Source organism: Mauremys mutica, chromosome 8 (assembly GCF_020497125.1).
Source record: "Mauremys mutica isolate MM-2020 ecotype Southern chromosome 8, ASM2049712v1, whole genome shotgun sequence".
NCBI lineage: Eukaryota > Metazoa > Chordata > Testudines > Geoemydidae > Mauremys > Mauremys mutica.
In genome coordinates, this window is record NC_059079.1 from 73,203,469 (window position 1) to 73,217,457 (window position 13,989).

At 43.3% G+C, this 13,989-nt stretch overlaps 1 protein-coding gene across 24 annotated transcripts in view; it reads right to left on the reverse strand.

Annotated features, from left to right (window-relative positions):
* The window catches only part of LOC123376084 (protocadherin gamma-A4-like), a 360,280-nt gene that overhangs the window by 91,009 nt on the left and 255,282 nt on the right, over positions 1 to 13,989 (reverse strand). Inside the window, exon 1 of one of the 24 annotated variants that reach the window (XM_045027772.1) lies at positions 6,115 to 8,736. The exons of 21 other annotated variants lie outside the window; for them this stretch is intronic. In XM_045027772.1, the coding sequence (XP_044883707.1) occupies positions 6,115 to 8,544 (2,430 nt within the window). In that variant the 5' untranslated portion in view covers positions 8,545 to 8,736. Of the gene's footprint in view, positions 1 to 1,154; positions 3,476 to 3,527; positions 3,730 to 6,114; positions 8,737 to 13,989 lie in introns of those variants that run through there. 2 more of the 24 variants (XM_045027806.1, XM_045027788.1) reach the window with 2 other exon arrangements.

Here is a 13,989-nt window from a genome sequence, read left to right on the forward strand (position 1 = left end):
TGGACTATGCGCCTTCCCCTACCTTGAAATATTTAAACTGTTCCGAGACTCATGGTAGCTAGTATTCAGTTCGGTCATAACTCAGGGACAGTTGGGTCCATATCTCTAGATCCTGAAGGGCTATAAGTAGATCTACGCTATTGCAAAGGAGTTTAACATTCCCAGTGGACTCAGCACTTGCTTAGGAGGGCTCTGGGCTCTGGAAAGTGCAGAGAGCCGTTCCCCCCAAAATGCCAGTTCAATGTATAAAAAGGCTTTTTAATATCATTTTACGAATATTTATGGCTCCCTATATCCCCTAAATATTTGGATTCACGGTAGCTAACAGAACTTGGTGTGACAAGTGCAGATAAAGGCAGACAAATAATCCTACAATGGTTTTTAATCGCTCAGATATTTGTAAAACACTTTCCTCCATGTAAATGATGTGCCATATCCAGAACACATTATGGTAACATATTAAGGTTATATTATCACTTATTTAAGATGACCTGCAAAATTTCCTCATCGCTCTCCCACCGGTGAATAACAAAGTCATAATAAAAAAATAGCGTTATATGATACCATATCCCAATATCATGCTATAAAATTCACGAGAAAGAGGCAAGACATTGGCCAAACCATAAGCGCACTTTCTATATTTGCAATTATAACAACTTCAAAACTTTTGGCACTTCTAACAAAGAGCAGTTCAAAAGAAGCATATTGAAGAGTATTAATGAAAATTTACATATTAAAATCAAAAGGCTGTCCTATTTTTCTCTGTCGTTAGCAGAAGCACATCATACTGGCGAGCAGGTATATAATAATAATTCACTTATTTAATTCAAATATTTTCAAATGAGACAAAATATGCTCTTTGCAAAGACCGAATGGATTTGCAATTAAGCAAGTGTATAGGGCCTTAGAACATTTGAGTTTTATCTTGTGCTCAATCGCAGAATTCCTCTCTGACATGCCTTATCCCCACTGTGGTAAGCCTTATCCTTAAAATGGGGATAACTTTCGCTGTCATGCATCTGAGAACAAATTCTGAGACCGCAAATACTAAGGCAATGGCGCAAAAGAAAAGCCTAAACACATTAAGGCAGTATTTCACAATGACTGCGTACCCTCTATAAGATAGCATATGAGGCATCAAAACAGAAACTCACCTCCCCAGCAGTCTCTGTCCCACCATGTAAGCTGCTAGTTCCATTACCCATAAACAGCGTCCCTCCGCTGTCACTGCTCAGAATATTCCCGTCCACCTGCACATTAGATTTCAGGAAAGTGAAATCACTCTTCCTAGCGTCTGAGGACAAACACAGCTGATAGGAATAAGGCAAAGTACCATCTTCATAGTTGGGTGGAAATACCGAGCCAGTCTTGGAATAAGGCTCAGGACCAAAACACTGAAGTAATTTGGGTTTCCTTGACGTTCTCAATTTCATAACAATGGCCAGTGAAACTGTCAGGAGAAACAAAAATGAGATCAAAGCTAGAGCTATCACCAAAATAATAGTAAAGCCAGACTGAGATTCCGAGTCACCCGATTGGTCGCTCATTTCCGGAAGAGCCTCTTGGAAGTTCTCAGCAAACACCAGGTTGAGAGTCACTGTGGCTGACAGAGGCGGCTGTCCGTTATCCTTCACCAGGGTGACCAGCCTGTGCTTCACAGCATCTCTGTCCGCAAAGGCGCGGGCTGTCCGGATCTCCCCGGTGTGCAGCCCCATGCTGAACAGCGTCGGTTCCGTGGCCTGGAGCAGATGGTAGGAGAGCCAGGCATTGTGTCCTGAGTCAGCATCCACCGCCACCACCTTAGTCATCAGATAACCTGCCTCGGCCGAGCGAGGGACCATCTCGAACAAGGCGGAGCCATCGGCTCCCAGGGAAGGGTACAGGATGCGAGGGGCGTTATCATTCTGATCCAGAATAAACACTCTGACGGTGACATTGCTGCTGAGAGGCGGCGACCCGCCGTCTTGGGCCTTCACTTGCACCTCAAACTCCCGGAACTGCTCGTAGTCGAAGGAGCGCTGGGCATAGATAGCTCCGGTCTGGGAGTTAATGGAGATGTAGGAGGAGAGAGGCACCTCCTGGAGGTTGCTGCTCAGGATGGAGTAAGTGACTCGGGCGTTCCGGTCCAGATCCCGGTCTGAGGCTTCTACACTGAAAATTGAGGCCCCCGAGGGATTGTTCTCTGGCACATAGGCGGTGTAGGAAGTTTTCTCAAAGACAGGAGCGTTGTCATTGATATCCGAGATCTGCAACAGGATGGTTTTCTGGGTAGAGAGAGGGGGAGAGCCTTTGTCTGTGGCGGTGATTGTGATATTGTACTCCGGGGTCCTTTCCCTGTCCAGAGAAGATTCCAAGACGATTTTATAATAATTGCGAGAGGAGGACACTATTGTAAATGGCAGACTCTTTGGAATGTAACAGATGACCTGTCCGTTTTCTCCGGTATCTCGGTCATGGGCTTTGATCAGAGCTATCACTGTCCCGCGCACTGAATCTTCCGGTATTTGGCTGGACACGGATGTGAATGTCACTTCCGGGGCGTTGTCGTTCTCGTCAAAAATTTCTATTTGAATTTTGCTGTGAGCAGTTTGTCCACCCCCATCCCTGGCTTCTACTTCCAGCATGTATGTGTTTGTTTCTTCAAAATCCAAATACTCTCTATTTGTAATTCTTCCGTTCTCAGGATCTAAATGAAATACTGTACGAGCATTTTCCTTCGCGTTGCTGAATGAGTATGTGATTTGGGCATATAACCCTTCATCCTTATCAGCGGCTTTCACCTGAAGCACTAAGGAGCCCCGAGGCAGGTTTTCCCTCACACTAACTTTGTAGATCTCCTGAGTAAATACGGGGGGATTGTCATTGGCATCAGTGACATTAACCATAATCTGAGCAGTGCCGGATCTGACTGGATCTCCGCCATCCACGGCCGTCAGGATCAAGTGATGAGAGTTTTGCTTTTCGCGATCCAAAGATTTTTCCAGCACTAATTCTGGGTATTTATTTCCATCCGGGCTCTCCTTTACAGCCAGGGTAAAATGCGGGCTCTTGCTGAGCTGGTAACTCTGCACTGAGTTGATCCCCGTATCTGGATCTTGCGCTCGTCGTATGGGAAATCGCGTACCTGGCAGTGCTAACTCATTGATTTCTAGTTCAGTGTTACTCTTGATGAACCGCGGGGCGTTATCATTTATGTCCTGGATTGCTACATTCACATGGAAAACATTCAAAGGATTTTCCACCACCGTTTCGAGTGTCAGGACACAAACGGGTGTCTCCCCGCATATCTCCTCCCGGTCTATCCTGCCATTCACATACAGGTTGCCATTTTCCCCATTCACACTGAAATATTGCTTTTCCGAACTGACACGGAGCTTCCGCTGCTGCAATTCTCTGGTATTTAATCCCAAATCCTTGGCGAGATTCCCCACAAGGGAACCTTTGGCCATTTCCTCAGGTAGGGAAAAACGAATCTGCTCCGAGACCACCCGGCAGAACAAAGACAATAAGAAGGGAAACAACAGTACCTGCCGTGTGACTGCCCGGCTCGGCTCTCGGCGCCTGATTTCCATCCCGGCCCCTGTCAGATTTCCTCTCTCCTTTCCTTGTTTGTTTTGGTTACATCAGATGTTTACAAATCCCATCAGGGCAAAGGAATCCGCGTCAGAGGGGTAAACATTCCGGTATAGTGTGTTCTAACGGCCGTTCCCTTTTCTCAGCCGGACTGTGAAGGTCTCTCTGCTATTTCCTCTGCGATCTGCGCTGTGTGACGGAGCAATAGCAGCGCAGGAGGCTCGGATGGATCTCCGGCTCCAGCCCTGGCTCCGCATTGGCCAACAGCGGCACTCCGAGTCTCAACGGGAGAACTGCAATAGCAGCGATTTTATCAAGGCACCGTTCCAGTTCTACTCACAATCATGGAGGTTTTCTTCTTTTGTTTTCTGGTTTTTTTTCTTCTAATTTGCGTATAAATGCAAAACATGTAGTATAGTAAAAACATTACCGTGAAGTATAAACAACTGCTTTTTGAATATAGATAGAAAGAAAGATAGATATAGATGTGTGTGTGTCTATTTATTGATAGTGTAAATCTTACAATTCTTGAGATTTCTTTGCCTTTGTTTGCATATATATGCGTGTATGTGTGGGTCTACAGCTTGATATGTGTCAGTGTAATGAATATGTACAAGAACAACAATTTCCATGTAATAATCACATAACCGCAAACACTCCTATGGGTGAGATGCTGCTAAACACAGTTCCAAATCGTTTGACAGAAAACAGTAGTTTTAAAACCCATGAGTGATTGGGGGTTCCGAATATAAATCAAAACTCACGAGCAAAACTATTTTCGCGGTTAGCCGACTTTTAGGTTATCTATGCTTCGAAAGTAATCTGCTCACTCACAATACAAATACTGTTTCTAAAAAGTACTAAGAAAATTTCTCTTGAGTTGAACTATAATGAAAAATCAGGCCCTTTTCTCTCATAGAACCGCGCTAAAGAACACTTTAATAGTTTTCTAGACATTAAAAAAACTAAACAAGAATGGAAAAGCGAAATGAGTCCCAGTGAGCCAATGTATTCAAAGTCTTCCCAGTGATACAAACACAAAGGAGACCGTCAAATAACATAAGTACAATCACAAGCCAACTATACAAAAATATTTGAGTTAGCCTTTCTCTGATTGCCTTAAACAATGTGCTATAGAAACATATATTACTATTTTAATAAAAATACAATAAATGTTAGAATCTTTTTTTTTATTGGACCAACTTCTGTTGGTGAGAGATACAAGCTCTGGAGTTTACCGAGAAGAGTTCGGTGTAATCTTGAATGCTTGTCTTTCTCACCAACGGAAGTTGGCCTAATAAAAGACAATACTTAACCCATCTTGTCTATCTAATATACTGGAATAAACTGGGCTACAACACCCCATATAGAATCTTTTCTCTGCTAACTACATGCTATAAAAACATATTACTGTAATGTGTCATCAGTTTCTCTCAAATTCTCAAGGCTCCACTATAAAACAAAATAACATTATTATTGCAGGAAAATTAAAAGAATGTTGAAATAATTCAAGGATTGGCGACCTTTGGCACGTGCCCGCCAGGGCTGCAGGAAACGGTGGCCAGCACATCCCTCAGCCCCGCCTTCCCGCCGGCATAGCCACGATTTGCCGCAAGTAAACAAACCAGCCTGGCCAGCCACCGTGCTTACCCTGCGGGGCCGCATGCCAAAGGTTGCTGATCCCTGAAATAGTCTGTTCTTCTTAATCCAACATTTACATAACTTTAGCTTTATGATTATGCATTTCTACCCTGCATTATTTGCAATACGGAAAGTCAGACGAAATCATATTTGGAGCTAAATACACTGGTTTATAAAAATAAGTTAAAATTGAGAACTGTGCTGTCACTGAAACATTTTGCCCTTCAGTAACATTCTTATTCTCTCTGAAAATCTATGTTTCCAAAAATATAGGAAAATTTTCTTACTTTGTAATATCTCTCGTAAGGTAATTTATATAGCATCACAGATTAAAGGCAGATTTAAGTTTTGAATAAATCACCGTTTCATGAGAACTGCAAAAGGGAATTAGGAAATCTGATTTCTAAATGGGTTCACAATGTAAATATTATTACATAAAATATATTTATATGTACATATCCGTCCAATACTCTGAGGACAACACTGACTCCAAACCAATTCCGAATAGCATGCTAGAGTGGTTCGGATGATCAAAGCTTCAAAAGAAAAACATCTTTTTTTATAATTGGAGATATACCAATCGCCTAGAACTGGAAGGGACCTTGAAAGGTCATCAAGTCCAGCCCCCTGCCTTCACTAGCAGGACCAATTTTTGCCCCAGATCCCTAAGTGGCCCCCTCAAGGATTGAATTCACAACGCTGGGTTTAGCAGGCCAATACTCAAACCACTGAGCTATCCCTCCCTCCTAGTATAACCGAGAGTCTATCTCTCTCCCCGACCCCCAACATTCACTCTAATACAGGCCCCCAAACACTTGATGCACTCGGTAATTCTCTAGCGATTAACAAGTAGCTACATTTACAAATATAAACCACAAGGTTAAACATATATTAGCTGACCTGAATGGACGTCTGATCCCTGTTATTGTCTAACTCTTCAGTAATTAGAATATGATCCTTTATCTCACAAGAGTGCTGACTAGTCAGAGTATTTGCATACTTCGATTGGGGAAAGTTGAACTGGCTCTTTCTGGAGTCCGTGGTGAGAGAAACCTCATGTGAGTAGGAGTGAAGAAAAGCTCTGACTCCATCGAGCCCCACAAACTGCGAGTCGGGAACTCCACTGAACGTCACACTCGAGGAGTCAAACAGCTGCGAGTTTCTCCACCGGCGGAGCCTCAGGGCCACTAACACTATGATAAAGGTAAAGAACAAGCAGGAAACGGAAGCCACAGCGATCACCAAATACAAGGTGAGGCTGGACTGGGAGTCTGCAGGCGCTGAGAGGCTGCTTAAATCGGAGAGGATTTCGGGGATGCTGTCAGCCACCACCACCGTCACAGTGGCCGTGGCAGAGAGAGGGGGCTGCCCGTTGTCCTTCACTAAAACCACCAGACTTTGCTTGAGCGCATCTTTGTCGAGAAAGTAGCGCGCCGTCCTGATCTCGCCGCTGTGGAGTCCCACAGAGAAGAGCCCCGGCTCTGTAGCCTTCAGCAGCTGGTAGGAGAGCCAGGCGTTCTGCCCGGAGTCTGCATCCACCGCCACCACCTTAGTGACCAAGTAACCCGGCTCGGAGGAGCGAGGGGCCAACTCCACTCCCGTGGAGCCATCGGTGGGAAAGGAGGGGTGTAAGATGTGCGGGCTGTTGTCGTTCTGATCCAGTATAAAGAGAGTGACGGAGACATTACTGCTGAGAGGTGGGGAACCCCCATCCTGAGCCTGCACTTGGAACCGAATCTCCCGGAACTGCTCGTAATCGAAGGAGCGCAGAGCGTAGAGAGCCCCAGTCTCGGAGTTAATGGAGATGGAGGAGGAGAGCGGAGCTTCCTGGATCTGAGTTCCAGTAATGGAGTAAGTGATTCGGGAGTTGTCCTCCAAGTCGTAGTCATGCGCCTTCAGGGACAAAACGGAGGCTCCTCTCGGGTTATTCTCAGTGACGTAGGTTGTGTAGGATGTTTCATCGAAGAGGGGAGCGTTGTCATTCGTGTCTAAAATCCGGAGTTGGATCGTGGTGGCTGTAGAAAGAGGAGGATTCCCATTGTCCGTGGCGGTCACTGTGATGTTGTACGCTGCCACCTGCTCCCTGTCCAGGACTCGGTCTGTCACCAGACTGTAATAATTATCCAATGATTTCCTCAGCTGGAAGGGAAGGTTGCTGGGTATGGAGCACGTGACCTTCCCGTTCTCTCCGGAATCTAGATCTTGCACATTTAAAAGGGCGATCACAGTCTCGGGGGGAGAGTCCTCAGGAATCGAATTGAGGAGAGACGTGATTGTCAATTCTGGAGCGTTGTCATTCACATCGCTAACAACGATCACAATTTTGCATGTGTCGAAGAGGCCTCCCCAGTCATGGGCTTGTACCTGGATTTCATATAACGCAGCTTCTTCAAAGTCCAGGTTCCCGACTACTATTAATTCTCCCGTCGTTGAATCCAAGTGGAATATCTGTGAAGCTTTATTAGCTATTTTTCTGATTGAGTATTTTACCTCTTGATGTATTCCTTCATCCGGATCAGTCGCTGTCACTGTCACCATCGTGGACCCCGCAGGCATATTTTCTAAAACATTAACTTTATAGACGGGCTGACTGAATACTGGTGCATTGTCGTTAGCATCGAGAACAATAACGCGGATTTGTGTAGTGCCGGACTTGACTGGATCTCCCCCGTCAGTGGCTGTGAGAATTAGGCCATGGATGGCTTGTTCTTCGCGGTCCAGAGACTTTTCCAGCACCAGTTCTGCATATTTAACTCCATCTGATCCGGTTTGCAAGACCAGGGAGAAATGCCTGTTACTGCTGAGGTGGTAGCTCTGGAGAGAATTTATCCCTAAATCTGGGTCTTGCGCCTCCTGCAGGGGATACCGCGATCCCGGTGCAGTTATCTCGCTGATTTTTACTTCCCATTCTCCCGCCTGGAAGTTAGGAGCATTGTCATTAATATCTGTGATTTCAACTTCAACTCTATAAAGCTTCATTTTTTCTTCAACAATAATCTCAAAAGTTAACAGACACTTCTCCATCCGGCCACAGATCTGCTCTCTGTCTATTCTTTCCGTTGTGATTAAATGTCCGCTCTTAACATTTAAAGCAAAATATTGCGTCCTACCTTTTGATACAATGCGGACACCGCGGTCTGAGAGCTCCTTTATATCCAAACCCAGATCCTTTGCGAAATTTCCCACAATGGAGCCTTTCTGCATTTCCTCGGGAATCGAGTAGCGAGTCTGTCCAGAAATTGCCTCCCAAACGGTAACCAACATAAAGCAGAACAGGGCTCGCCCTTTGCAGTGCCGGCGCCTTTGAGTTTCTGCCAGTCCCATGCTCATGTGGACACGCCGCTGAATCTATGTCAAGAAACGTGTCTTGATTCTGTATTTGGACCCCCTGATTCCGGTAACGTTGATAGTCAAACCAGTCAGTTCCTCCGAATATCTGCCTTTGCAATGTTCAGTCCAGACCCATTGAATGTGCTTCTGATCTGTCTGCGTTCAGTGCTGTGTAATAGCAGTGTTGGACTGACTCGATCTCTCGTCGCGTTTCTCTCCCTTACTGGTGAACAGCGGCGCTCAGAGTCTTAACCAATAACTGCAGAATCTCCTTGGTGGAATTATTGACCGGTATTTCCACTGGATGGTTAAGCCTGCCTGTAAATATGCTGTTTTCTCACTATTATGTATGTATTCGTCTGAGGTACACACAAGGAATAAGAATTTTTGTTGTACTGAATCTGACTTTATTAGTTATAAGGATTTAGTGATTAATTTTTTGTTTAAATTTACTATGCTTGATTATGAACTACAAATACATATAGGGCCCACTCCAGAGTTTTTGCCCCCCAAGCAGCAAAATAAATAAATAAAAATAAAAATAAAAATCAGAGACCGCAAATACTATGTCAATGGAGTTTCATTCTTCCGCGGCAATTCAGCGGCAGGTCCTTCCCTCCCAAAGGGACTGAGGCAGGGCCGGCTCTACAGTTTTCCCCGCCCCAAGCAGCGCAGGGGGGGGTGCGCGTTTCCGCTGCGGCGGCAATTCCGCAGCAGCTTCTATATTTAGCTGAAGCCGCAGTGGACAGCTAAACATAGAAGCTGCTGCTGCCAAATTGCCACCACCGGAAACGCGCCTGCCGCCCTAAGGGCACACGGACTGCCCCACCCCCTCACCAGCAGCGGCAATTCGGCGCTGCTTAGGGGCAAAACAGGGACTGCCGCCCCTTGCAGAGTGCCGCCCCAAGCACCAGCTTGGAATGCTGGTGCCTGGAGCCGGCCCTGGACTGAGGGACTTGTCCCGGAAGAGCCGGATGTGCCGCCCCTTTCTGTTGGTGGCCCCAAGCACCACCTTGCTGCTCTGGTGCCTGGAGCCGGCCCTGCATACATATATATGTATATGTTTCTCCAAGCTGATTCACCTTTCTGCATTCCACCCTGGTGGTGCGTTCTGCAATTGCTGAATGCTAACATCTTTGTAGTAATCTTATATCTGATTTTGATGTATTTCAATTTTTTTCTATATCTGACGTGTTCATTTTTGTTGCTCAAGACAATATATTCAGTTACTACACTATGGATCAAATATTAATAAACGATTCAGGAGCGCTGTCAATGAGTTGGTGATATCTATTCTGTGATTTACAATAATTTGTACTCCATATATTGATCACTCTGTCAATTTTTATACTAAGTTTATAATATTGAAGACAATGGAAGGTTATTGCAAATGGTGCTAAAAGAATGCTACTTTAAGAAGCATATATATTCCAATAATGCACACATTTCAAATATCAAATCACATAAACACAACACACAGGTAGTAGTCATACAATGTGATCAATTGCAGAGACAGATGGTGAGGAAAATCAGGTGATTTTATGGTTGGTTATACACCTTTGAATGCTCTGCCCACTAATGCACCTCTTCCAGGATAGTGTTTAATATTATAAAGCTACAAGAAGCTTAAAAATGGTATTTTAAAACTATCAAACAGGCAAAGAAATATTTCCATTCCCCTCTACAGTGGTATATGTCCTTATCGTCCACAAAAATAAAATAAAAACATGGTAGTCAATAGTCAGTCATACACCAGTGCTACTTTGAAGAGCTCATATCTTGAATTGCAAGAAATAGGAGCACTGGTAACATAACATTCCAGTGGTACTCAGTACTTGCTTCTAGTTTTGGAAAGAGTAGAGAAACTAGCCCTTATAATATTACATATTCACATTTATATACAAAGCCTTCTTAAAATATATTATCTAAATGTTTAAGACATCACATGACCACTGAACATTTGGACTCATGGTAACTAAGGGAGCCTGGCTTGACAGAAGCAGGTAAAGAGAAAAAAATAGGCTCAACAAAATTTTTAACAAATTTTCCCCTTATAAGACATGTGGCATGGACACTTACAGGAAGAGGTGTTTAATGGTTTTATCATCACTTCTTTGGAATGACACACTTAACTCTCTAATGGCCATGCCACTCTTGAGTAAAGCAGCCATCACAAACTTATGCAGATAAAACCTTCATATCACACCTTAACTTCATGTTATATAGGTGATATGTAAGAGGTGAGAAACCGGTGGAATAATAATAATCTCTTTATATGTTTGTAACTTACCTGGTTCCTTTTGAAAACTTCAAATACAATTGGTTAAAACTATAGTAAAGAAAATAATTATCAGACACATAGATAAACATGATACATTTGGAAAGAGTCAAAAGGGCTTTTCTAAGGGGAAATTATTCCTCACCAATCTATTTGAATTATTTAAAGATGTCAACAAGCATGTGGACAAGCATGATCCAGCTAATACAGTCTACTTGGACTTTTAGAAAGCCTTTGACAAAGTCCCACACCAAAGACTCTTAAGCAAAGTAAGCAGTCTTGGGATAAGAGGAAAGGCCCTCTCTTGGCTCAGAAACTGTTTAAAAGATAGGAAACAAAGGGTAGAAATAAAGGTCAGTTTTCAGAATGTAGAGAAGTAAATAGTGGGGTCTCCCAAGAATCTGTACTGGGATCAGTGCTGTTCATAGGGTGACCAGATGTCCTGATTTTATAGGGACAGTCTCGATACTTGGGACTTTTTCTTATATAGGCACCTATTAATTACCCCCCACCCACGTCCCAATTTTTCACATTTGCTATCTGGTCACCCTACCTGTTCAACATATTCATAAATTATTTGGAAAAGCAGGTAAACCATTTGCAGAGGCTATAAAATTCCTAAAGACAGTTAAATCCAAAGCTGACTATGAAGAGCTACAAATGGATCTCATAAAACTGGGTGATAGGGCAACAAAATGGCAGATGAAATTCAATGTTGATAAATGCAAAGTAATGCACATTGGAAAAAATAATCCCTACTATACATACAAAATGATGGGGCCTAAAATTAGCTTTTACCATTCAAGAAAGGGATGTTGACATCATCATGGACAGTTCTCTTATAACTGCAGCCAATTAGTTCATTTTAGCATCCATTTCATAGAATCATAGACTTTAAGGTCAGAAGGGACCATTATGATCATCTAGTCTGACCTCCTGCATAATGCAGGCCACAGAATCTCACCCACCCACCCCTGTATCAAACCTGTGTCTGAGCCATTGAAGTCCTCAAATCATGGTTTAAACACTTCAAGGTGCAGAGAATCTTCCAGCAAGTGACCTGTGCCCCACACTGCAGAGGAAGGCAAAACCCCCCCAGGGCTTCTGCCAATCTGCCCTGGAGGAAAATTCCTTCTCGACCCCAGATATGGTGATCAGCTAAACCCTGAGCATGTGGGCAAGACTCACCAGCCAGACACCCAGGAAAGAATTCTCTGTAGTAACTCAGATCCCACCCCATTCAACATCCCATCATGAGCCATTGGGCATATTTACTGCTAGTAGTCAAAGATGAATTATTTGACAAAATTAGGCTATCCCATTATACCATCTCCTCCATAAACTTATCAAGCTTAGTCTTGAAGCCAGATATGTCTTTTGCCCCCACTACTCCCCTTGGAAGGCTGTTCCAGAACTTCACTCCTCTAATGGTTAGAAACCTTTGTTGAATTTCAAGTCTAAATTTCCTGATAGCCAGTTTATAGCCATTTGTTCTTGTGTCCACATTTAGCTTAAATAATTCCTCTCCCTCCCTGGTATTTATTCCTCTGATATATTTATAGAGAGCAATCATGTCTCCCCTCAGCCTTCTTTTGGTTAGGCTAAACAAGCCAAGCTCTTTGAGTCTCCTTTCATATGACAGGTTTTCCATTCCTCGGATCATCCTAGCAGCCCTTCTCTGAACCTGTTTCAGTTTGAATTCATCCTTCTTAAACATGGGAGACCAGAACTGCACACAGTATTCCAGATGAGGTCTCACCAGTGCCTTGTATAATGGTACTAACATCTCCTTATCTCTACTGGAAATACCTCTCCTGATGCATCCCAAAACACATTAGCTTTTTCACAGCCATATCACATTGGTGGCTCATAGTCATCCTGTGATCAACCAATACTTCGAGGTCCTTCTCCTCCTCTGTTACTTCCAACTGATGCCTCCCCAGCTTATAACAATAGTTCTTGTTATATTAATCCCTAAATGCACGACCTTGCACTTTTCACTATTAAATTTCATCCTATTACTCTTACTCCAGTACAAGGTCATCCAGATCTTCCTGTATGATATCCCGGTCCTTCTCTGTATTGGCAATAGCTCCCAGCTTCAAGTCATCCGCAAACTTTATTAGCACATTCCCACTTTTTGTGCCAAGGTCAGTAATAAAAGATTAAATAAGGTTGGTCCCCAAACCAATCCCTGAGGAACTCTACTAGTATCCTCCCTCCAGTCTAACAATTCACCTTTCAGTATGACCCATTGTAGTCTCCCCTTTAACCAGTTCCTTATCCACCTTTCCATTTTCATATTGATCCCCATCTCTTCCAATTTAGCTAATAATTCCCCATGTCGAACCATATCAAATGCCTTACTGAAATCAAGGTAAATTAGATCCACTGCATTTTCTTTGTCTAAAAATTCTTTCTCAAAGAAGGAGATCAGGGTGGTTTGGCACGATCTACCGTTTGTAAAACCATGTTGTATTTTGTCCCAATTACCATTGACTTCAATATCCTTGACTACTTTTTCCTTCAAATTTTTTTCCAAGACCTTGCATACTACAGATGTCAAACTGTTTCCCAGATCACTTCCTCCCCACCCCTTTCTTAAAGATAGGAACTATGTTAGCAATTCTCCAGTCATATGGTACAACCCCTGAGTTTACAGATTCATTAAAAATTCTTGCTAATTGTCTTGAAATTTCAGGTGCCAGTTCCTTTAATATTCTTGGATGAAGATTATCTGGACCCCCCCAATCTAGTCCCATTAAACTGTTCGAGTTTGGCTTTTACCTCAGATGTGATAATATCTACCTCCATATCCTCATTCCTATTTGTCATCCTACCATTATCCCTAAGCTCCTCATTAGCCTCATTAAAGACTGAGGCAAAGTATTTGTTTAGATATTGGGCCATGCCTAGATTATCCTTAACCTCCACTTCATCCTCAGTGTTTAGTGCTCCCACTTCTTTTTTCTTTGTTTTCTTCTTATTTATATGTCTATAGAACCTTTTACTATTAGTTTTAATTCCCTTTGCAAGGTCCAACTCTACATGGCTTTTGGCCTTTCTCACTTTATCCCTATATACCTCAATAAGGTAGCTTTCCTTGCTGATCACTCCCATCTTCCATTTCTTGTAGGATTTCTGCTTTTTCTGAGATGCTTGCTCAT